Raw genomic sequence first — 26,100 nt, forward strand, 5'->3', positions numbered from 1 at the left:
CTTTAGGTTTACTATTTCCAAGTGACTTTCGTGTTCTAAACTAACAAAAAATTTGTATATGGTGTGTGAATGAATAAATTTTATTATTGTCTTTGGATAGTTCAAATGTAAGTTTTAATATCAGACATTAATTTTGCGAATTAACTATTTCTGGATTATGAATTAGAGAATTACAAAGTTACTTATAGCGGGTTAGTAACTATTCAATGCGGATTGATATGATCGCTATCAACATGACAAATTGAGCACACATTCTAAACTAGTTACAAAAGAATGCTATATTGTATATTATGCTGTCAAATTTAAATATTTAGGTATTTTTCACTTGTAATTCACCCTATATTGAAACTTGACTTCAAGGTTTAAATCGTGTATTTATAGTCAAGTAAGTAACTTTCTAGTATTCACTTTAATTTATCAGACTTTTGGATCAGTACTTGCTTTCTATCACTGTTAGTAATCATACTGATTAGTCACCGTTTACTAAAGAAAAATGACAGTGGTTAGCACTTGTGATTTATACTATATTGCATATCAACCATTAAACTTTTTTTTTTCAATGTGGATGATCACCATAGTTCTCACTAATTATACAACATTAGTCCTCACTAATTACACGGTTGGATTACTCTCACTAATGACCGTTAAAAGATTTCTATTTTATGTTGTCACGCCTAAAATATGAGGGTGAAAATGTCAATTCATATCACCACACACATCTCTTCTTCATTAACAAACCCAGATCAATGTTTCTTGTCAACAACAAACGGACACTAGTTATTCATGTTTTAGTTGTGTAGTTATACATATTAATTAATTAACTGATTAACGTAAAACTTGAAAAGTAGTTTCAAATGGCCGTTTGTTATGTACTTAGGTTGTATCTTTGTTATATAGTTTGGTGAATATCGTTTGTTAGGTAAATATTCATTTATTTGAATTGTGGACTTGGCACGAGCTGGACTGCACCCAGGCCCAAATCATCATCATACTAATTAAAAGATTATTGGTGAAATTTGCAAAGGCCCGAATCCGGGTTTATAACAGTCGATATACACAAGTAGCAACTTCAACAACATAATCTTATCAATTACCGTAACAGATCGATTACACGATTGCATCAAACCAGAATATCCTAATAGGAAAGATTATGACATGAATCTCGTCTGTGTTTTGTGGGATTTTATTTGATTTTAGGTTCCACCATATAATGTCACAAAATGATGAACATTTGTGCCTCTCCCTGACATACATCCACTAACTCTAATGGGTGGGTGTTAAGTACATGTCTCATCAACTTATATGTCCTACATTTCATATCCTTTTTATCAAACAAAAAGTTGCTTCTATCTTAGACTACAAGACATAGTTGAAAATGGTTAAAAGTTGTTTCCATCACTTAGCTTGTTGCTCAAATTATGCCCATACGCTTCACATACTATATATGTAACGTTATCTTTGGAGTAATGTGAGATTTCCTCGGTCCCAATTATAAGTATCTCTTTTAGATTCTAAATTGATTCTGAATTCCATATACATATACATATACATACATATATAGATGAAAATAATAATAATAATAATAATATTCTTTTATACCCTTAATGTAATGAAAGTAAAAGAAGGTCAAATGTAAAAGGAAAAATTATAAAGTTGAATAAATACAATACAACAAGATATTTCTTGCACTACGTGTTTTTTTATAATACGAGTTCATAGTAAATGAAGGTATGGGGTTTTAACCAGTGACGAAGTCAGGATTTTGAATGAGTGATGTCATAAAATAATATCAGAATTTATCATCATTCATCCTATTACGCAAATTTGATGTTACAAACTTCATTGTCGAAAAACATCTCTCGACCGTTGCAGTTCGGAAAAAACCAAAGCAAACTTTAATAACCGATATACATAACGATATGATATAAAAGATGTTTCTCAGTTTCAACCATCAATTTTGCAAGCTCGGCAATGCCTTTTGGGTTAGCAAAATTTTCGTCACGATATACAACCTCATAGTAGATGTCAAGTTCACGCTTTAGATGATCCCTTTCTGCTTGATTAAAATTCATATAATACATTTCATTCAGCTTCGTTATTATATTATCCGTCGGTATAACTTAATAATTGATATAAGTAATTGGGCTAGACAATTTGGAATGTAGGCCTTGTCCTGTGTCTATAATCTAAAAGGAATAGATAGACATGGAGTATATTACATCGCATATTATATTATTATTAATTTTAATTCAATGGGGTCTCTATCCTAATTGGTTGGTGTCAAACTTAACACACCTATAACTTTTACCCTATAACTTTTACCCTATTAAATACTATATGTTACAGCTCTCCAAAAAATTCCAGTGGTGTCAATTGACACCTCTATAATGTACGCCACTGGTTTTGACACCAGTCTAAGAAAACAAAAAGTTGGTTTCTGGAGTAGTACGTTTTAAATATGGACATTTACCTACACTTGATCATAATAATAGGTTTTGGGGACATTTATAAACGTCTGCTTCATTGGATAAACAAAGTGATCGAGTCGTTTCACTTAAATCAACAAGCTCTTGCAATTTTTGAATATTTTGAATATTTTTCAAGCCGATTTTTCGAGTAGCTCGCAATTTGCCTCGCATTTACACCTTAATTTTTATGCACATAGCTTGTTGGTAATGATTGTTAGACAATAAAACTCCCTGATTATTATCCAATACTCATATGATATTTATAGTACGTAATGAAATATAATTAAACCTATAAACTCTAATGGAAGCAAACCCGGGTCCATTAGGGTTTATAGGTTTACTAACATTTCATTACGTACTATAAATATCGTATGAGTATTGAATAATAATCAGGGATTTTATTGTCTAACAATATAATGACAACCGAACAAAACAAAGAAGTGTCTTTAGTGGCGGTTTGAGTTTTTGACCACCTAGAGATATTGTGGCAACTATATCGTTGTATTAGTTACATTTCAGTAGTAAATAATAAATAATATAGTGTAAACATGAAGTTACCTTGATAGTTATATGTCAAGTTGATGAATTTAGTGACAGATGTCGTTAGTGATGGTTAAGATTATTAGAAATAAGATTTCGGACCTACTTATTTTAAGATTTTTGATTCATGGTTCGATCGTCCTGATTTTGATGATACTGTTAAGTTGGCGTGGGATTTGATTAGTGTCGATTCTGATCTTGATATCGTGGCCAAATTTAGACTTTTAAAAGGTCACTTAAAAAATTGGATCCATAATACTAGATCAAATGAAGCGAAGAGACTTAAAGAGATTACGGGAAAGATTGAAGATCTTGACATTATTATTGATTCGGGTTTTGCTTCGAATATTGAAGTGGATACGCGTAACTCTCTTGAATCCGAAAAGAATGAATTACTTAAGATTTCAGATCTTGATTCTCTTCAAAAAGCGAGAGTTAAATGGGACGTGGAGGGTGACGAAAATTCTATATTTTTTCACTCGTCTTTGAAACGTACACGCCGTATTCAACATATTCAGGGTCTTCTTGTTGACGGGGTTTGGTTAGATGATCCTAATGTTATTAAAGAAACGTTCTTCGATCACTTCAAAGCTAAATTCGATTTGCATGAACCTGATTTGTTCTGCGATGATATGGGGCCTGCTCGTGTTCTAACATATACAGAATCTTCGGCTTTAGAAGCTACTAGTGTTCGAACCCTCGCTTCGCGCCGGGGTTCGGTTTTCAATGTATTATATTGCGTTTAGTTTGTAAAATTATTCTGTGGCTAACGATGATATCGTTGAAGCGCAACTCGAGTCGAACTAAAAGGTATAATCCGTGAAAGATTTAAATGTTATTTTAAATTAACAATATATGTACATCTCCGCGTTTCACTATAGAATTGTCGACTTTTAAAAATTTAACGCAAAATCGACGTGTATGAAAAGTACCTCAAATATTTAGTGTTTTCTAAAAAGTGTCTGATTTGCGTATAGTTAGTGACAGTGTGCTCCTAAAATTGTTTCGAGTTTAACGATGGTGCCAGAAAAATTTAACTCGGTTCATGCGAGAAGATATGGCCCGTTGAATATTTGAGTGTAGTTTTTTTAATTTTTTTTTATGAAAATGAGTATTTGACACTTTACCCCCTGTTTGGGGGGTCGATTTTAATATTTGAACAAACTATGGGGGCTTTTTTTAAAAAAAAAGGTGGAAAAGGGGGAGGGGAAAAAGTGAAAGAACGAAAGCATCCCTACCCTGGTGACTATTAATCATTTTTGTCTATTAGGTAGTATATAAAGTATGTAGTCGATTTATAATGAATGAGAAGTTTAATGGTTAAAGTATAAAATGTTAAAAGTTTGTGGTAAGTTTGTAAAAAATCATAAAGGTAACTATTATATATTTTTTGGGGGCTAAAATGTAAGTAAGTGAAAGAGGGGGGTGATTTGTGAAACTTTTGAGGTTACTGTTGAGTCCCCAAAATAATTAAGGATTTAATTATGACAAAACAATATTTATTTGCGCTAAAGTGTTATGTGCAGCCAGCACACGTTTGTTTATGTATAGTCAGCTAATATAGCTGTGTCGAGTGTTTAGTATGCTGCCTAGTCTATCAGCACAAGGTAGAAATGTATTCTTCGAATCAGCACAGGATGTGCACCCAGCAAATCAAGAATATCAAGTGACTCAGCATATGAAGGACCAGTAAGTCTGGATATTAGCATACAACACAAGACAGCCATGCTCTATTACAAGCATGGTAGTTTCCCAGAGTGGTCTACATCAACGCACTATTCAACAGAAGTCGAAGACAAAGTTGAACAGAAAAGGACAGGAGTCGGCGGCTGACAAGTGACCTTACAAGACCACGTGGGAATGCAGAAGTGGAACGCATGTGCAGACATGTGTTATACTTTATTCATACCTAGGGAACACAACATTCCATTTGTTTAAATCAAATGGTAGTGCCAAACCGAATTGGTGTGTTCCAGCAAATAGCTACCTAAGAGGAAAGAAGGAGAGCACGCCTTCTGACACAATTGTCCCCACAAGTACAAGGCATCCAATGTACTAGTGGACAATAGATTAATTACACGGTTAATAGAACTACTATATATATTGTTGTATCCACTATTGTAAAAACTAGTGGTGTGGGTTTATCTGTTAGAGTCAAAACCGTGTAATAGCTCTAGTTTATCTCTTAGCTATAATCTAGGTAATCTGTATCAACCAACTATCATTTCCGCCAAGGATAGTTGTGATTCTTTCTGATTTTATCAATAAAGAATAACAGTTGAAAATTACCTGTGACTCTATCTTATTTACTACAGAATACTAAACGTGGTTAACTGACTAGTTAATTAAGAAAAGAATTGTATTCACCCCCCCTCTACAATACTCCTGTTGTTATTAAGGGACCAACAACTGGTATCAGAGCTTCAGTCTTGATAATTAATATCTTGGATCTGAATTCTCTTATGGCTTCGTATTCAAACTCAGCTTACCTTGAGAATGGCTCGTCTAACAGACCACCTAAGTTTGATGAAGATGAGTATGAAACCTGGAAGGCAAGGTTCATGCTCCATCTTGAGTCTGTGGATTCACTCATGCCTGGAATTGCCAAAGATGGCCCTTTTGTTTCCACTGAGACAGTTGGTAGTGCACCAGCAACAGCTGACACTCCTGCCATCCCTGGCAGAGAGGTTATTCTCACTCCCTCTAGATGGGATGATGAGGATAAACGTCGAGTTGGTCTTGACCCTAAAATCAGAACCCTGTTAGCCATAACTTTGCCTAACCCACTGTTCAAACTGATCAAGGGAAAAGAAAATGCTAAGCTTATGCTTGACTACCTAGATGTCACCTATGAGGGTATGGGAGAAGTTAGGCAGAACAGGATGATTGCTCTTAAAAGAGAATATGAAATGTTCTTTGCCTATAAGAATGAAACCCTTAAGCAAACCTTCATTAGGTTTAACTCTTTGATAGCAGACCTGACCACTTTAAATGTAACCTACACTGAATTTGAACAAGTGAACAAATTCATTGATGCACTGCCATGTAAATGGAAACCTGTTACTGACCCATTAAGAACCACACAGACCCTAAAGAACTTTAACCTGTCTTCTCTCTACAGTTCCCTTTGGAATCATGAGAAGGCAGAAGCCAAGTTTGAACTTAACATGAAAGAAAACTTTAGGTCTGCCCCCACCACTTCAAAATCATCTAAAAATGATGATGCTGCTCTTATTGCTGCTGCTAAATGGAAGAAAGCTCAAAAAGCGTTACTGGTTCAAAAGTTACTGGCAGAACAAGAGTCAGCTGATAGTGTTGAGGAAAGTGGTACTGGGTCTGAAGAAAGCAGTACAGATGAAAGTGATGTAGAAGGGTTTGCTGAAGGTATGGCTCTGCTGGCTAGGCAGTTCAAAAGGTTCAATCGTAGTAGAACCAGCAAGTCATACAAAGGGAGCAAAAAGCCAAATGCTAGGTACAACAGCAAGTCAGTCAAGGGTCCTAAATCTGAGTGCTTTAATTGTGGGAAGGTTGGACATTTTGCTGCTGAATGCATGTCCAAGAAACCTTCCACGTCACATGCTAACTCTTTCTCAAAAGCTGATAAGTACAAAAACAAGTACAAAGCAATGAAAGCTCAGATGAAGGAAAGTGCAAAGACTGACAAGAAGGGTAAACAGCCAGAAAAGGTTCTAGTTGCTGAACATCATGACTGGGATGAAGCCAGCACGTCCTCATCTTCTGATAGTGATACTGATGATGATGGTGCTGGTTATGCTACTGGTAAAAAGCTGTGTTTGATGGCCAAAGAGGTAGAGGAGTCTGATGAGGATGATGGTGGTAGTACGTTTTTGGCTGATATGAGGGAAGCTGATCAAAACAGAGATTCTCCTCAATGGAAAACTGAAATGATGTATAAGGTTGATAATTTTCGAACTTATACTGATGATGAAAAAGCTGAAATGTTTGACTACCTAAGAATTGATTTATGCAGAAGCTGCAAACGTGAAGAGAGTTTGAAATCTAATAACAAATCTTTAAATGAAAAACTCAAAGGCAAAAATGATGAAATTAAGATCTTAAAAGATACAATTTCCAAACTTGAAAAACAAAACTTTGCTTTAGAAACTCTTCACGTTGAGGCAGCAGAAGTCAAGACCCAGCTGGACAATCTCAAAAGAGTTGTTGCTTCATGGTGCACATCTGCTCAACGCACAGCTAAATGTGTTAATGAGCAGGTGCCTGCCCAAGTTCAAGCCTTCTTTGCTGGTGACTATGCTGCTGCTGCTGCTATTGCAGAAGTTACTTTCATGGACCCGATTCTTGAAACTGATCCTGAAGCTGTCTTGCCAAATACTTTTGCTAAGATAGTTGAAGGTAAAAAGGTTGTGACAAACAAATTTGTTAGACCTACTGTGTCCCCACCACCTGCCATGAAAGAAATTTTGGAGGATGAAGTTAGAGCAAGAGAAGCCAGTAACTTAATTGATGAGACTACTGACCCCTCAAGCATCTACTACATGACTCCGAAAGAAAGACGTATTAAAAGGGAAATCACTGAAAACAATTTGAGAAAAGTTAAACCAACTGATTCCCCTTCATGTTCGAGTTCTACCAGTGCTAAGCCAGCTGATGACCAATCTACTGGTCACCCAGTAGCTGCAGACAAGCCAGTGAAACGAAATACTGGCAAATCTAAGGCAGCAGTTAAGATACCTACTGGTTCATCAGCATCAGAAGACAAGCCAGCAACTTCCCACGCTAACTTGTCAAATGATAAAGAAAAGACAGTTCGCCATGGTCATGGTACTGGTTCCAAAAGGAAAGCTGCCCATAAGGGAAAAGCAAAAATTGACTCGACTGATGAGCTGTCTATCACTGAGATAATGACAGCCAAGCTTGACCAGCTAATTGAGGCAGTAACTAAAAGTCGACCCGATCCTACTGCCCTTATTAGATCTGTGCATGACCAGCCACAAAAGCCAAAAGTGAGAAAATGCTACAAATGTGGCAGCAAAGCTCACCTGGCTAACCAGTGTACTCAAACCCTAACCCCATCTGCTGCTTCTTCTAGCAAGCCAGTAGAAAAGAAGAAGTCATCAAAGGTGACTCCTTCAGAACCCATCCTTGGATGGGTTCCCAAAAAGAACTAATCTCTAAGTTATTGTGCAGGGCATTCAAAACAAGCAAATCTGGTATCTCGACAGTGGTTGTTCGAGACATATGACCGGAAGTAAGTCCCTGCTGATGGACTATCAAGAAAAGGATGGTCCAGTTGTTTCGTATGGAGATAATTCGTTGGGTTACACAAAGGGTTTTGGTACTTTGACAAATGGGAATGTCACATTCTCAAATGTTGCATATGTAGTTGGGCTTAAACATAACTTACTCAGCATAAGCCAACTGACAAGCAAGAATAAGATAGTCCAATTCAGAAAGAAAATTGGTACTATTTTTGATAAGACAGGGAAGCCACTGCTGACTGCAAAACGTCATGAAAACATGTATCAAATTGACATGAACACAGCAGTCACAACAACTGATACTTGTTTCTATTCGAAGGCAGCAGACAACCTGAAGTGGTTATGGCACAAGAGACTCTCACATCTCAACTTCAAAGATATTCACAAATTATCCAGTAGAAGTTTGGTGTCTGGGCTACCCACAATGTCTTATGTGAAGGACAGATTGTGTCCTGGTTGTGAAAAGGGGAAACATCACCATGCCTCGTTCAAATCAAAGCAAATCTCATCTGTTGAGAAACCATTTCACTTACTTCATATGGATCTATTTGGTCCAGTGAATGTGGCCAGCTGTAGTGGGAAGAAGTATACACTGGTTATTGTTGATGAATACTCGAGATACACTTGGGTGTTCTTTCTGAGGCAAAAGAGTGAAGCTGCTGATGAAATCATCAATTTTATCAAAAGAATGGAGCTTTTGAATGGGCAACTGGTGAAGCAACTAAGAAGTGATCATGGTACAGAATTCAGAAATGCTACATTAGAAGAATTTTGTGCTGACAAAGGTCTTTCCCAAAATTTCTCTGCTGTGAGAACACCTCAGCAAAATGGTGTTGCAGAAAGAAGAAACAGAACTCTCATTGAAGCAGCAAGATCTATGTTGGCTGAGTCTGGGTTGAAGAATTCCTACTGGGCAGAAGCTGTGAATACTGCCTGTTTTACCCAGAATAGATCACTTATTGTGAAAAGACATCAGAAAACTGCTTATGAAGTTCTCAAAGGAAGAAGACCCTCAATTTCATTTCTTCATGTATTTGGCACTCCCTGTTACATTCTAAATAATAGGGATCAGCTGGGCAAATTCGATGCTAAAGCTGATGAAGGTATATTCCTTGGATATTCCAACATGTCAAAGGCATATAGGGTCTACAACAAAAGAAGAGGTTGTTTTGAAGAATCCATCAATGTTACATTCGATGAAACTGCCTCTACTTCATCTACTGATCGTGAAGATGAAGTGTTACTGTTTGAAGAGCCTACTCAGCAAGCTCTTGATGATGAAGAGCCAGCAGCACAACCCTCACCAATCCATGCTGCTGGGTTCTCTGATGATGAAATGGAACATTCTGTTCCATCTGTGTCTAAACCAAGTGGACCTACTGGCTCTACTGAAGTGCTGCAACTTGAGCCTAGGTCTGCTGGTTCTGAGAGATCACAAGCTGGTACTGATTCTACTGATATTGATCAGCAACCTTCTGTTGCTGCTCACTCATCTGAACCAGCTGATGATCAAGATGCTGTGTGTTCTACAACCAGCTCACCTGTTCATAACACCAAATGGACAAGGGAGCATCCGATTGAGCAGATTATTGGTAATCTTGCGAGTGGTGTTAAAACACGGAGGCATGCTACCAGTAACTTTTGTATGCATGTTAATTTTGTGTCTACCATTGAGCCCACGTGTCCTGAGGAAGCACTTCTAGATCCTAGCTGGGTTGGTTCAATGCAAGAAGAAATTACTCAGTTTGATAGGAACAAAGTGTGGACATTGGTACCTGAACCTGAGGATAAGACAAAGAAGATCATTGGTACTAAGTGGGTGTTTAAAAACAAGATGGATGAAGATGGTGTCGTTATCAGAAACAAAGCAAGATTGGTTGCTCAAGGGTTTAGACAGGAAGAAGGATTGGATTATGGGGAAACTTATGCACCAGTGGCTAGGATGGAAGCTATCAGATTGTTCTTAGCATATGCTGCTAGGATGAACTTTAGAGTATTTCAGATGGATGTTAAATCTGCATTTCTGAATGGGAAGCTGCAAGAAGAAGTTTATGTCAAACAGCCCCCTGGTTTTGTAAGCAGTAAATATCCAGACCATGTCTACAAGTTAGACAAAGCTCTTTATGGCCTTAAACAGGCTCCAAGAGCATGGTATGAGACACTTCATGTGTATCTCACTGGTATAGGTTTTAAAGTTGGAACAATTGATACCACTCTATTCTCAAAAGAGATAGATGGTGATCTCTTGTTGGTACAGATATATGTGGATGATATTATTTATGGTTCTAAAAATGAAAAACATTGTCAAGATTTTTCAAAACGTATGTCAAAGGCATATGAAATGAGTTTACAAAGAGATCTGCAATACTTTTTAGGATTGCAGATCAAACAACTTGATGATGGAATATTCATAAGTCAAGATAAATATATCAAAGATATGTTAAAGAAATTTGGTCTGACCTGTTTAAAAGACATAGGGACTCCAATGGCAGCATCCATTAAAATAGATGCTGATCCAAATGGTGAACCAGTCAATATCACTGAATATAGAGGTATGATTGGATCCCTACTTTATCTCACAGCCAGCAGACCAGATATTATGTTCGCCACATGTCTCTGTGCCAGATATCAAGCTGATCCTAAAGAGTCACACTTGCTGGCAGTAAAAAGAATATTCAGATACCTAAAAGGTACTGCTAAACGTGGTCTTTGGTATCCCAAAGACCAGGATTTTGAACTAATTGGGTATTCAGATGCTGACTTTGCAGGGTGTAAAATAGACAGGAAAAGTACTACTGGTGGGTGCCAGTTACTGGGTAGTAGGCTAGTCAGCTGGACAAGCAAAAAGCAAAATACTGTGTCCACATCCACTGCTGAAGCAGAATATGTCTCTGCTGGTAGTTGTACTGCTCAAGTACTGTGGATGCAAAGCCAGCTAAAGGACTATGGTGTTCATGTTACAAAAACTCCAATCTACTGTGACAACACCAGTGCAATTGCTATCACCAACAATCCTGTGATGCACTCAAGGACTAAGCACATCGATGTTCGGTATCATTTCATAAGGGATCATGTTCAAAAGGGTGATGTTGAGTTACATTTTATTTCTACAGACCAGCAATTAGCAGACCTATTTACAAAGCCATTAGATGAGAAACGTTTTAACTATCTCATCTCTGAGCTGGGTATGCTTGAGCTTTAAATAAAAGACAACTTTTGTTGGTGTGCTGGCTCTACAACGTGTAGGGCAAACCAGTAAGTCACATTTATTTACTTACTGCCTACATGTCAAACAACCAGCACAGCAAGGTCTTTTATATTTTGGTTACTTAAATGTTTTAAATGAAATAATAAATAGCTCTCCAAATTTAATGATTCCTTAAAACTGGAAACTCATTTACTTCCAATGATTTAAATTAAATTCATGACATATTAAATGTAACAAAAGTATTTTGTATTTAATACAAAAAATTATTTTTGAGGTTTTAAATCAATTTGTTTGAAATAAAATCTGATGCATTTAATGCTGTATGGGAGTAATGAGTGTTTAAGCCGTATAAATGTCATGTCAACCGTCTGTCTCCCTTTGAAAACGTGCCAGTCTGTCACATCTGCCCACGCGCCTGCAGATGACAGTAATTTTCTCTCTCCTGCACTTTTTCACCCACTCACAACGGATAAAAGTGTGTTTCATCTTACAAAATAACCTTCGGTTATTCATTTTTCAAAATACACACACTTTTACTCTCAAAATCTTTTCAATCTTCAAATCTTCATCCTACACTCATCTATGGCAGAACAACAACAGCAATCACCACGTGCTGCAAGCCAGCAAGAGGAACAACAGCAACAACAACCTCAAACAATCGAACCACAACAGCAACCACAACCTGCCCCACAACCGGCACCGGCACCGGCACCGGAGGAACCGGTGGTTCAAGAACACGTCGTTCAAGGACCACTGTTCAATCTCCACCCCAACCTGATTAGGGCTCCCAATGCACCTGATCACTCACTGATTCGCCTATCTAGAGGCAATGCTGCACATGCCCTCTCTATTCCCAAATCGAAGGTTAACAAAGGGTATGAGGCCCTCATCGAATACATCCGTCAATCACCTCTGGCAAGAGCCATCACCGGTGTACCTTCCCGATTCTATGCTGCCTGTTTGGCACGATTTTGGTATACTGCCACTGTTGCCACCACTCCCGGCAACGTTCCATGTATTCGTGGCATGGTGACTGAAACCCTAAATTGCTCTGTCACCGTCGAAGCTATTAGACGTGCTCTTCAATTTCCCGGTGGACCATTTGTTGCTTCACCTACTAGTGACGAATTAAGAAGGGAGGTGTTGGAGACCATTGGGTTTGCTGGACCAGTGGCACATACACCGTTGAGAAAGCATATGCCACCTCTGTGGTACTACTTCTTTGGGTTGATGACTCAGTGCATGAGTCAAAAGTCAGGAAGCTTTGACCAATGCTCAGATTTTGAGCTCAAGCTTGGTCATGGGTTGTTGTTCAACAGGAACATCGATTACGCCCTTGAAATTTATTTGAGGCTAAGGGAAATGGTGACTGCTAGAGTAAGAACCAACTTGATTCCATTTCCACGATTCTTAAGCCTGGTATTTGAAAGTGAACTGGGTGAAGCTTATCAGCAAATTGCTGATCAATCATTTGAGGTCCCAGTAAAACAAGGGGGTATGCCAAAGGATGTACCTGCTGCTCCATATGCTGAGTTGACACCAGCAATGAACGAGTATCTTGCTGCTCATCGTGGAGCCACCCAATCGACTGCCTCTGGTTCTGCACCAGCTGAGGGGGAGGGTCCTCAGCGAAAGCCAGCAACGCGAAGGAAGCAGCCAGCTACCTCAACTAGTACAGCCACCGTCTCATATACTGGTAAAGCAGTAGTTGTATTAGAATCTAGTGCTCTCTAATCATAAAGAACAGCCCTAGTCTTATATACTGACTACCCATTTCTAGTGTTGGAATCCGTTGCTCATCTATTTCTTGGTAACAGGCAAACCTAAGCGTGCTAAAGCTGGCTCCAAGCGAACCACAGGGGAGATTGCACCAGTCTCAGCTGCTGCTCATGCAAAGGATGTAGCTATGGAACCTGGTGCGTTTCTAGACCAAACAGCAGAACAATCTAACTTAATTGAAAATTTTTTAACTGCTGACTTGAAAAATGTTGAGGGAGTTAACGGTATAACCCTGGCTCCCAAGCTGACTGGTTTTAAAACTGGTGTCAAGAAGAGTAGCAACCCATACTCGTCTAACCAGGCACTTCCACATTTTTCTGAAATGAACTTATTGCAATACTCTCTACTGACAGTACAACCAGCAGAGAACATAACTGACCCCCAAAGCAGGCTTGAGCTGGGTCTTCATCGTGTTGAACCAGCTCAGGTGACTGCACAGCCAGTATGTTACTCGGATACTGTTAAGAGTCGCACTCTTACATCATTACCAGCCAGATCTCTTACACTATCTGGGTCAACATGTGTTGCCAATGAGTCAGCAGAGTCACCGCTGTACTTACAGACACCTTCTTCTGTCTCATTCGAAGGGCTGACCAAATCAAAAGTCTGTCCCCAGAGACCAAAAACAGAGGCAATTGTTGAGTCAAATTTATTTGGTTCTACAGTTGCTAACATAACTTGTTCTATTGTTTCAGTTCTTAGCAGGGTAGATGAACAGGCAGAGGGGGAGCAAAATAAAGATGTTGTTATTCCTACTGGTGATATTGCTGCCTCTGCTACTGGTGTTGGTGCCACTGATTCTGTTACTGGTGGTGCTGATGCTAGTACTGTTGATTCTGCTGCTGCTGGTGTGGAAGATGTTATCATGGAAGAACCTCCTGTTCTTGAGAAGGTCATTGACAATATTGTCAAGGATGTTCTTCTTGATGAACCTGTCACCCAGCCAAGAGTGGACCCTGCATTAATGTCTGATGAGCCTGCTGATTCTTCTGATTCTTCTTCTATGGAACGTCAAGTTCTTACAGAATCGGCAGTTCGTCATCCTATTGGTCCGATTTTGGTTGCTACTGAACCAACCGCTGAGGTTGCTGATGTTAAGGATGCTGGTACCTCTGCTGACACAACTACTGATTCGACTAAGGCTTCTGTTACTGAGGAAACAAAGCCATATGTTGTGCAGGTACCAGATCCAGATGAAGTTGTTCCTAACTTCATTTTCAAGGGAGCTTCAATCTCTCCCAAGATTGCTATGCTGGTCGATCAGCTGACCATTGATCCCGAATCTGCGATAGTCTCAGCCAGCAGATTACCTCGTGAAGAGATGGTTGAGCTATTATCTCAGCTTGATAGACCAGCTAGAGAAGAAATTTATGAGAGGATAGCCCTGCTGGAGCAAATCAATGAACAGCCTTACTATCATGTTTTTGGTATGGCTCCAGCTGCTTCGCCATTTCCTGGTACATGGAGGCCTCTCAAGTTTGTCATCGATCCTACTACTGGTACGTGTGTTATGCAAAATGTCCCTGATTCGCCAGTACCTTCTTCTTCCTCAGCTTCTTCCTCCTCATCTTCTTCTGATGAGGATGCTGATGAAGGTACTGGTAAGGGCGAACCAGTCATTCATGATAACGTGACTGGTTCCAAAGCCAAACCAGTGGATCTTACTGATGACAATGCTGATATTAATGCTGACAAGGATATCAGTGGTTCTAAGCCTTCGGGCGAAGGTAAAAACGATGGTGATCATGATGATGAGTCAGCTCCTGACCTTCCATCTCCACCACCCCACGGTGATACTCCTCTGTTAGCTTGTGCTGACCAACCTTCAACCTCTGCATACTTAAAGTTCAATGCAGATGAGGTTGCTGATATTTCCACCTTTGCTGTCTATAAGACACTGCAAGGGATCACACCAAATTTGGAGGAAACTATTCGCAGAGCTATTGTTGATAGTGTCTCTGCTGCTGTCAGATCTGCTGGAGAGGCTGTTACAACTCCTATTGATCTTAAACTCCAGCAGGTGTGTGCTTTTGCTGATGTGGCAGTCGAAGCAATCACAAAGCACCACGAAGATGAAGAGGAGCTTGAAAGGCGAATCATCTCTCACAATGAGTACTGTGAAAATATCACCCGACTCCAAGCTGATTTGGATGCTGCTAACCGCAGAAATACTTTCTTAAATGAGGAGAACAGGGTGTTACACGAGAGATTGGAATCGCAGGAAGCTCAAATGGCTAACATGATTCCTGCTGCTGCCTATGTTCAGATGGTTGAAAACATGCAACGAATGGCTGCTTTGCAAGGTAATGTTCGGGCCATCGTTGAACAAATGGCTATGGGTGTAGCCAGGAATGAAGTTAGATCCTCCAATCTTCTGCTAAGACAATTTGGTGTGGATCCTGGTGCCCATCTTACTCCAGAGGTTGCTGAGTGGAACAATTTTGCCTTCTCTGCTCCTCAGTCAGACAGTGATCTTGATGCTACTGTCTCCCCTTCTATTCACCCTACTGCCCGTGCTGATGACAAAAAGGGGGAGAAAAAGTCTCAAAAGAAATCTAAAAAGAGAAAACAGTCTGAGGGGGAGCATGAACATGAAAAGGCTCCTAAACAACCCAGGAGAGATGGAGATGGTGATGGTGATGGTCAAGACACTGGCCCTAAGCCCAGCAACGCTCATACTGAAGCTGGTGGTGCACAGGCAACTGGTGGTACTCAACCCAGTGTGTCTGCCACACCAGTGGATGATATTGGTTCTGGCAGTAAGCCCAGTGATGTTTCTGATATGGCTGTAGCTGAAGCTTTTGTGCTGTCTCAATCTATTGAACGTAAAATGAAGAGGAAGTTAGAGAGACATCAAAAGCGACAGCAGGAACTAGATGATGCCTTCAATGCCAAGTTTGAGGCCTTTGCTGAACTTAAACGTCGTAAGATTATGCACAGAAGATGGCTGAGTCCAAAAGCATTGGAAGTCGATGATGACCTGACTGTCTTTGATAAACACAGAAAAGAGGCAAGAAAAAGAAATGCCAAGTTCATGGTCAAATACGACAAACAGAGGGCAAAGCTGTATGCACAGAGAGCAGAAAGAATCAGGAACATGACTCCTGCTGAGATGAAGGATTACCTTGATTCTACTGAGTCAACTGGTGGAGTTAGAGCTGATATTTTCATGAAATGGGTTGATGCTATGTTAGAACCCAGCTCTACTCCTCAACCAGCATCTGCTGCTCAGCCAGCTACACAACAATCACAGCCAGTAGAAACAATCATCCTTAATGATGATGATGTTATTAGACAGGGGGAGCATCTTGCTATTGTTCCTTACCTGCCTCCTATTCAACCTGTATCGACACAAGAACCATCAGCTGAACCCAGGCCTATTGACAAATACAGGGTGAAATCTGCTCCTAGGGACAATCAGCCCCTGAGGAAAGGACCCCTATTCGAGGCAGCTGATGAAGGTACTGAAGTGGTTGAGCCAGCTGATACTAATCAGTCAGCTGGCATTGAAGACACAGCAAGGAGTGCTGTGATAGAAGACCCAGCCAGAAGTGTGCTGTTGGGTAGTACAAGTGTTGAAGACCCAGCAAAGTCGGTTGAGCTGGGTGCTAAACAAGTAGGTGATGAAACGGTTGATCCTGCTCACTTCACAGTCTGGGGAAGAGACGGCCAAACATTTGTTCTATCTCCTCTTCCTCCCCAGATTCAAGTTTACTTTGACAGAACACAGGATAACCGGGTCAATCAGCATCCAGTTAGTTCATCTGGCAGCTATGAATCATCTATGTATCCTCCATCTTCCCCAAGGGTTCATAACAAACATATCACTTGGGAAGATGACTCAGTAACCCATGGTGAGCCGAACATCAGAAAAATGAACCCAGATGAAAGAGGTGCCTACAGACTTCAGATCACTGTTCCAGAGTTGCTTGAACAAAGACAAATTGAACTTAATGAAAGAATTCGTCAAGTCAGGCTGCTGCATCACCCTCTTGATCAGCCACACTATATTGCTGCACTAACCTTTGGCGTTGACATTAGGGTGTACTTGAATAACAGTGGTCTCAGGCTCTCCACTACTGATGAAAGAATTCATTTTGAAGATGCTCTCCAGCTGGGTATGGATATAAGGGAGTATTGTGCTGCCCTTAGTACTGAAGAGGGTAGAAAGATGGTTGAAGCAGTAAGATCCCTGAACATTTCTTATGATGATTATCTGATGGGTTTAGCTGCTGAAAGGGAAGCCAGAGAAGCTGCTGATGCTGAACTTGCTGAACGTTCAAGGCTTCAGGATATTGAAGACAGATTGGCTGCTGACAGAAAGCAACAGGCTGAGTCCCTCAAACTAGCCAGAGCCATTGTCAAAGAACAGGATAAGGTTTTTGATAAGATAGAAACTGCTGAGAAAGTACCTACCACTGCTCCTGTAGTACCTGATCACAATATTGAGTTTCCTGATACTTACTATAAGAGCAGGTATGGTAATGTGATGAATAGAAGATCTAATCCCTGCAGAATTATCAAGGTAAACAGGGGGACAAAAAGGGCTTTTAATGTTGTCAGGGAGAACAATGTTCAAGAAAGGATTAGTTTTGATAACTTAAGAACTCTTGGATTCAGTGAATGGATAGAAATCTTGGAGTATTTCATTGGTAAAGGTGAGAGTGCTATCAAGAGTGCTCTTAAGACTGAACTCCAACAGCTGTTCAAGAAGGCAACTAAGTTTGGGAATGCACCAGTAGTTGATGTTGATGAATTTCTTGCTCAAAAGCCTAAAGGGAAGCAACCTACTGGTGAAGGACCAACTGGGAGAAGCCGAATTGTTCTACCTCCTTCCATCCCTGTTTTTGACCCTGCTGAATTACCTCTCCTGTTCCCTGAAGCCTGGAAGATTAAACAAGAGGAGCTATCTGATGAAGAAAGAGAAAGAGAAAGGGATAAAGATAGATAGTCTCCTATGTGCTTAACTTGTATATTTGTAATTTACTTTTTATTTTGAATTATCTTGTAATTATTGTATATATCTGATGTAATGTAAGTAAAGTGAGTTTATCTTCAAAATCATATCAAATTATAAGATATAGATAACTCATCAAAAGATCCCAAAACAAACTTAAAGGGACGAATTTACTGTCTACTCTCTCTAGGTCCCTAAGTGCTGGCTTTAGTGTTTTCTCTTCAAGTCATAGGTTTTGTCATCATCAAATAGGGGGAGATTGTTGAGTCCCCAAAATAATTAAGGATTTAATTATGACAAAACAATATTTATTTGCGCTAAAGTGTTATGTGCAGCCAGCACACGTTTGTTTATGTATAGTCAGCTAATATAGCTGTGTCGAGTGTTTAGTATGCTGCCTAGTCTATCAGCACAAGGTAGAAATGTATTCTTCGAATCAGCACAGGATGTGCACCCAGCAAATCAAGAATATCAAGTGACTCAGCATATGAAGGACCAGTAAGTCTGGATATTAGCATACAACACAAGACAACCATGCTCTATTACAAGCATGGTAGTTTCCCAGAGTGGTCTACATCAACGCACTATTCAACAGAAGTCGAAGACAAAGTTGAACAGAAAAGGACAGGAGTCGGCGGCTGACAAGTGACCTTACAAGACCACGTGGGAATGCAGAAGTGGAACGCATGTGCAGACATGTGTTATACTTTATTCATACCTAGGGAACACAACATTCCATTTGTTTAAATCAAATGGTAGTGCCAAACCGAATTGGTGTGTTCCAGCAAATAGCTACCTAAGAGGAAAGAAGGAGAGCACGCCTTCTGACACAATTGTCCCCACAAGTACAAGGCATCCAATGTACTAGTGGACAATAGATTAATTACACGGTTAATAGAACTACTATATATATTGTTGTATCCACTATTGTAAAAACTAGTGGTGTGGGTTTATCTGTTAGAGTCAAAACCGTATAATAGCTCTAGTTTATCTCTTAGCTATAATCTAGGTAATCTGTATCAACCAACTATCATTTCCGCCAAGGATAGTTGTGATTCTTTCTGATTTTATCAATAAAGAATAACAGTTGAAAATTACCTGTGACTCTATCTTATTTACTACAGAATACTAAACGTGGTTAACTGACTAGTTAATTAAGAAAAGAATTGTATTCACCCCCCCTCTACAATACTCCTGTTGTTATTAAGGGACCAACAGTTACTATTAAAATGTAAATAAGTAAAAGAGTGGAGGTCGTCTGTGAAACTTTTGAAGTTACTATTCACTTGTTGTATGCCTTTTAGATATAAGGTATAATTATTGACGATGAGGATATAAAGCGAGCGGTATGGAGTTGTGGTAGTTCAAAAGCCCCCGGGCCAGACGGTATTTCATTTCGTTTCATTAAACATTTTTGGGATATTTTAAAGTTTGATTTTTGCACGGACATTAGAAACTTTTTTGTTTCATGTTCCATGCCACGTGGTGCAAATTCAGCTTTCTTTTCTCTTATCACGAAGATTCACAATCCGATGTTGATTACTGATTTTCGGCCTATTTCTTTGGTTGGCTGTTTTTATAAGACAGATACCAAGATTCTTACGAACCGTCTTCAAGGTATAATTGATAAAATTATTAGTCCAGTTCAAACAACATTCATTTCTGGACGACAGATTCTTGATGGCCCGCTTATGTTAAGTGAGATTATTGATTGGTATAAAAGAAAGAATAAAAAGATGCTCATGTTTAAAGTTGATTTCGAAAAGGCGTATGGTTCAGTCAACTGGGAGTATCTTTTATCTATGTTATCGATTTTGGGATATGCTGATAAATGGTGTTCATGGATTAGGGGGTGTCTTTTTACAGCTCGCACGTCCGTTCTTGTTAATGAAAGGACCCGTTCATATACATTATAAACGATTCACAATAGTTGATTACATCGCGAGGTATTTGACCTCTATATGATACATTTTGCAAACATTGCGTTCGTTTTTAAAAGACAAACTTTCTTTACAACGAAAGTTGACGGCATGCATACCATTTCATAATACATCCAACTATAATTGACTTAATAATAATCTTGATGAACTCAACGACTCGAATGCAACGTCTTTCGAAATATGTCATGAATGACTCCAAGTAATATCTCTAAAATGAGCAAATGCACAGCGGAAGATTTCTTTAACACCTCAGAATAAACATGCTTTAAAATGTCAACCAAAAGGTTGGTGAGTTCATTAGTTTACCATAAACGATCATTTTCATCATTTTAATAGACCACAAGAATTTCATTTCCAGTTCTCATAAATATACATCCCATGCATAGAGACAAAAATAATCATTCATATGGTGAACACCTGGTAACCGACATTAACAAGATGCATATAAGAATATCCCCTATCATTCCGGGAAATCCTTCGGACATGATAAAAACAACATCGAAGTACTAAAACATCCGGTACTTTGGATGGGGTTCGTTAAGCCCAATAGATCTATCTTTAGGATTCGCGTCAATTAGTATATCGGTTTACTAATTCTTAGGTTACCAAGCAAAAGGGGCATATTCGGCTTCGATCATTCACCCATATAATGTAGTTTCAATTACTTGTGTCTATTTCGTAAAACATTTATAAAAAATTTCGCATGTATTCTCAGCCCAAAAATATAAAGGGTAAAAAGGCAAATGAAACTCACCATACTGTATTTCATAGTAAAAATACATATACATCATTGAACAAGTGCAAGGTTGGCCTCGGATTCACGAACCTATATTAATTATATTTATATATATATATGTTGGTCAAAATTTGTCTAACAATTTAAGTCAGGTCATAGTGTACCACAATCCTAATGCTCGAGACTAATATGCAATAGTCAATAAAAGTCAATTTGACCCAAAATAATTTCCAAAATCCATACATGATTAACATATAACTTGAATATCGTCATTTTATATTTTTAAATATTTTTAAAATATTTTATTAGAGTAAATAATATATTTCATTTGTTAATAAATAAAATTTTATATAGAAATATACCTTTATATATCTTAAGTAATAAAATTTATAAAATTCATTTAATATTATAAAATATTATGATAAGTTTTTATTAAGGTAATTATATTACTTGTGTTACATATTTATTTGATATAATAATAATAATAATAAGTAAAAGTTGTATTATTTTGTAATAATTATTATTATTATCTTATTAATAAAAAATATTAATTTTTATATTTACCAAAAATGATATTATGATAAAGCGATAATAATAATAATAAAATTTTTGATTAACAATGACATTCCTCTTAAAAATAATAACTTTCGTAAAAATGATATTTTTTTAATATTAATACTACTTTTAATAATAATAATAATAGTGATAAAAATAATGAAAAACGATAATTTTTATCTAAATCAATATCTTACAATATTTTTAATTTCATCATGATACCCATACTCATTATTTCCTAATCGATTCTCTTAATAGTTTTTAAATCGTCTTTTCTATCGTGTTCATTTTAATGATAATATTAGTAATCATAATAGTTAAGCGTTACTAATATTAGTTTTAATTATAATAATACTAATAATAATAAATGTTATGATAATATTAATACTAATAACTATTTTTAATGATAAAAATAATAATAATACTAATTATAACTTTAACGATAATAACAATAGTAAAGATAATAATTTTTAATGATAATACTTTTTATTGATAATAATAATAATAGTAATAATAATAATAATAATAATAATAATAATAATAATAATAATAACTTGAACGACGATAATAATAATCATTTTTACAAAAATTCAATTGATGATAACTTCTAATCCGTTCATCGAAACCATTCGATATCTAAATGAAAAGTTCTTAATTTTTCGCTAGCTTTCCAACGACATGCATATCTTATACCTTATCTCAACCGCATAGGTTACTAATTTAAGATTCAACATAACCTATCTAAGGGCAATATCAAAAGTACAATCATGCATACTCTTAAATACTCGAGCACTAGTCAGGGATACACTATTATTATGTAAAAATTACATTATAAGTGCTTACGTAACAATATTGAGATTCAATATTGCAGGAAAGGTACGTAGACGCAACGGAGATGATAAACACTAAATTGACCTCACGAGCATACCCATGAACCATACCCATCACCTCCATAGCTATAACTCATAATTTCCTTAGCCCTATCCTACTCATAAAACTAGTTTTGAAAATAACCCACTCATGACCTCGTCGTAGTATTTTATGTATAATACTAATAATATCGCTCTTAATAATACTAATACTAATAATAATAAGATTATTAGTAATCTTAATATTAATAATAATAATAATAATAATAATAATAATTAAAATATATATAAATATAAAGTGAGATTGAGAGACAGAGAAGGTAATTGTGTGTGCACAAGAACGAGCTCAATCATTTATACATGTTGTTTGATACTTCCCTCCATGCAATCGCATGGCTTATGGGTGTTATACCCATGCAATTGCATGAGTAACATTTCCAGCTCATAATGCACTTAAACACGGCTGCCGACACTCTTTTTTTACTTACATTACACCATACGTAAAATTATATATTATTTAATATATATTATATTTAATCTTTAGAATTAATTAAATATTATATTATATTTACGTGCGTAGTAAAAATGTAATTTTTGTTCAAATGACTCGTACGTTGTCACTCGACTCATGTACCACTTTCGGTTTTTCGAACGCACTTTCGTACGTTTAGAAAACTAGTCTTTTACGTTACGCGACGTGTACCTTTAATAATAGTTTGATTTATTCATCAATAAATTACCTTGTAAAAATGTATCTTATAAAATTTGAGCGTTGTCGTCATTTGCTTCTATAAATTAGTGACTCGTTGTTTACTAAGCTATATTATTCTAAATTGGGACGTTTTATGACTAAGTATATATATATATATATATATATATATATATATATATATATATATATATATATATATTATTTAAAATTGTAAATTTGTACCTAATAAATATTTTTGAAATATTTTAACTAATGATATAATATTTAGTCTTTCAAAACCAAATAGATTTTAAAGTTCGTTTTAACTCGTTTTTAAATAATAGTAGTTATTTTACCAAATAATGTTTTTATATGAAAACTAAAGAGTTGCTTTATCGAGGGACACGAGTTAATCAAGTAAAGTATATTTTTGAAATTTAAATGGAAATGATTTCTAACTTTTGACTAACTCTTGTAAATGACACTTTTGTAAATCACTTTTACCAACAATTCCGAATACCGTTAAAAAGGAAAGGTTTCTCAAATCATAGTGGACCTCTTAACAGAGACTCATAATTATAATTCAATGTATCTAATAATTCAATCATTTGATATCATCTTTTAATTTCATTGACAACTATTAGAATATATTTTGAAACAAATACGTTTATATAAAGTATTATACGTCTAATACTTTGTTAATGTTTTCAAGTTATAATATATACACATATACATATATAATCATGTTCGTTCATATAATGGTTCGTGAATCATTGGAATTTGGTCGAGGTTAAATGAGTGTATGAACACAGTTTAAAATTCTTGAGATTCAACTTACAAACTTTGCTTATCGTGTCGGGAATATATAAAGATTAAAGTTTAAATTTGGTCAGAAATTTCCGGGTTGTCACAGTTTATGGCTCCCCGACCCGTGAATTTCCTCTAAAACGGGGTTTGAGGCAAGGTGATCCTCTTAGCCCTTTTCTTTTTATCATTATCATGGAAGGCCTTCATTTAACCTTCAATCACGCCATGGAAAGAAACTTTATTCGGGGGATTAAAGTGGGGACGGAGAATATTAATCTCTCTCATTTTATTTATGTGGATGATGTGATTATATTTTTGGATTGGAGTGTTACGAAATTAAGGCGTATTCTTCTTATCTTAGAAGTGTTTTATAAGGTCTCGGGTATAAAACTCAATATCAATAAGTCACACGTTTTTGGTATCGGGGTGGACCAAGTTGAGGTTGATTATTATGCGAGTGCCACTGGCACCCGAGTTGGTATGTTTCCTACATCTTATTTGGGAATTCCTATTGGTTCGAATATGAAAATTGTGTCGAATTGGAATTCTTTATGTGAGAAGTTTCGATCTAAACATTCGACTTGGAAAGCGAGTCTTATTTCGGTTGGCGGTAGATTGACTCTTATTAAATCTGTTATGGGGAGTTTGGGAATTTATTGGTTTTCCATCTTTAAATGCCCTGAAACAGTTCTTAAACGTCTCGAATCGATACGTTCTTCCTTTTTTTGGGGTGGAACCAATTTAATCAAAAAGATGTCGTGGGTTAAATAGGAGAAAGTTCTTGCTTCATTTGATAAAGGTGGGCTTAATATTGGAAGCCTAAAAGCTTTCAATATTGCTCTAGTGTTTAAATGGTGGTGGCGTTTTTTAATTAAACCGAATGACTTATGGACAAAAATGATTAAATCGATACACGGGCCTGTTTTTCTCTCGGTTCACAGCCACTCCACTGTCTGGACTTCGATTGTCTCAGTCTGTTCTCGGATCACGGACACAAAGTTGTTGCCAACAGATACATTTCGTATGACTATAGGAGATGGTTGTAGTGTGCGGTTTTGGCATGACTTATGGGTTGGAAACAATCTCCTCTCGCACCGTTTTAACCGATTGCTTCATTTAGACTCAAACCCGAATGTGTTCATTTCGGATAAATGGGTTGATGGTAATTGGCTTTTCACATGGGTTAGAGATAATTTGGGCGGAAGAATTGAGAATTGTATTAATAATCTTTTAGAGATTATTGGTAAGCCTGTTTTAAGTGATCGTCCGGATTATTGGACTTGTTCGTTAAATAATGATGGTGTTTATACGGTTAAAAAAGCTAGAGAGCTCATTGATCGTATGATTCTTCCGTCGTCTCTTGTTGAAACTCTTTGGTACGTTTTTGTTCCTAGAAAAATGTTAATATTTTCTTATGGCGTTTTCGTTTGGATTCTCTCCCAGTTCGTTGGAACCTATCCGCGAAGGGGATTGATGTATCTTCTATTGTTTGCCCGTCTTGTAACAACGGGGTGGAAACTAGAGATCATTTGTTTTTCGATTATGAAGTTGCTCGAGATTTATGGTATAAAATTCGAATTTGGCTCGATTGTGATATGCCTCAATTGGCTTCATGGGATTCGTTTTTGGCATGGTTGGAAGGTATTCGGTTACGTCCTTCGTCTAAAGATCGTATTGTTGCGGTGACGTTGACTTGTCTATGGGCTATATGGCGTTATAGGAACGGCATTGTCTTCTTAGATCCTTTATGTAACAAAAGTAGTTTATTTGATTTCATTAGATTAATTTATTTTCGTTGGATTAAACATATGAGTCATTTAGTTTCAAATTGGAACTTATGGCTTTCTATGCCGTTGTAATTATCCCTTAGCACCTTGCCAGGGATCGTTTTTTCTAATATAATCATTCTTTGGCCGTTAAAAAAAAAGATTATTAGACTATAGTTACGTTAGTGAAATTCCTGTAGGTTTAGGGTCTTTAGAGTTTCATTGTAATATATAAAATAAAAATAAATAAATAGTGGCTTTGTAATAGGTAATAACACAAATTTTTCACTATTCAACATTTGTATCAGAATGATATCACCGTCACAAGTCGTTGGTATAGTACCAAGGTTGCAAAAATCGGAAAAAATCGTCGAAAACCCGACGATAACTCGGATTCAGAAGTTTGGCGAGTTCTCATTTATGAATCGGCAAAAGATCGGTGAATGACCAATTTATCGGTCAACGACCGATTTCTCGGTCAACTTCTCGGTCAATATCCAATTTTATTGAATTTCTCGGTCAAATGTCGGTCAAATCATAAAAA

At 37.2% G+C, this 26,100-nt stretch overlaps 1 protein-coding gene across 1 annotated transcript; it reads left to right on the plus strand.

The window, feature by feature from the left end:
• The first annotated feature begins 2,884 nt into the window (after positions 1 to 2,884).
• LOC139902609 (uncharacterized) lies at positions 2,885 to 25,649 on the plus strand. The gene is made up of 6 exons (XM_071885216.1): positions 2,885 to 2,923; positions 3,125 to 3,697; positions 19,623 to 20,065; positions 24,132 to 24,477; positions 24,562 to 25,129; positions 25,234 to 25,649. Exons 1-6 carry the CDS (start codon positions 2,885 to 2,887, stop codon positions 25,647 to 25,649), a joined length of 2,385 nt encoding a protein of 794 aa, XP_071741317.1.
• Positions 25,650 to 26,100: the final 451 nt, after the last annotated feature.

The sequence above is a fragment of the Rutidosis leptorrhynchoides genome, chromosome 3 (assembly GCF_046630445.1).
Source record: "Rutidosis leptorrhynchoides isolate AG116_Rl617_1_P2 chromosome 3, CSIRO_AGI_Rlap_v1, whole genome shotgun sequence".
Lineage (NCBI taxonomy): Eukaryota > Viridiplantae > Streptophyta > Magnoliopsida > Asterales > Asteraceae > Rutidosis > Rutidosis leptorrhynchoides.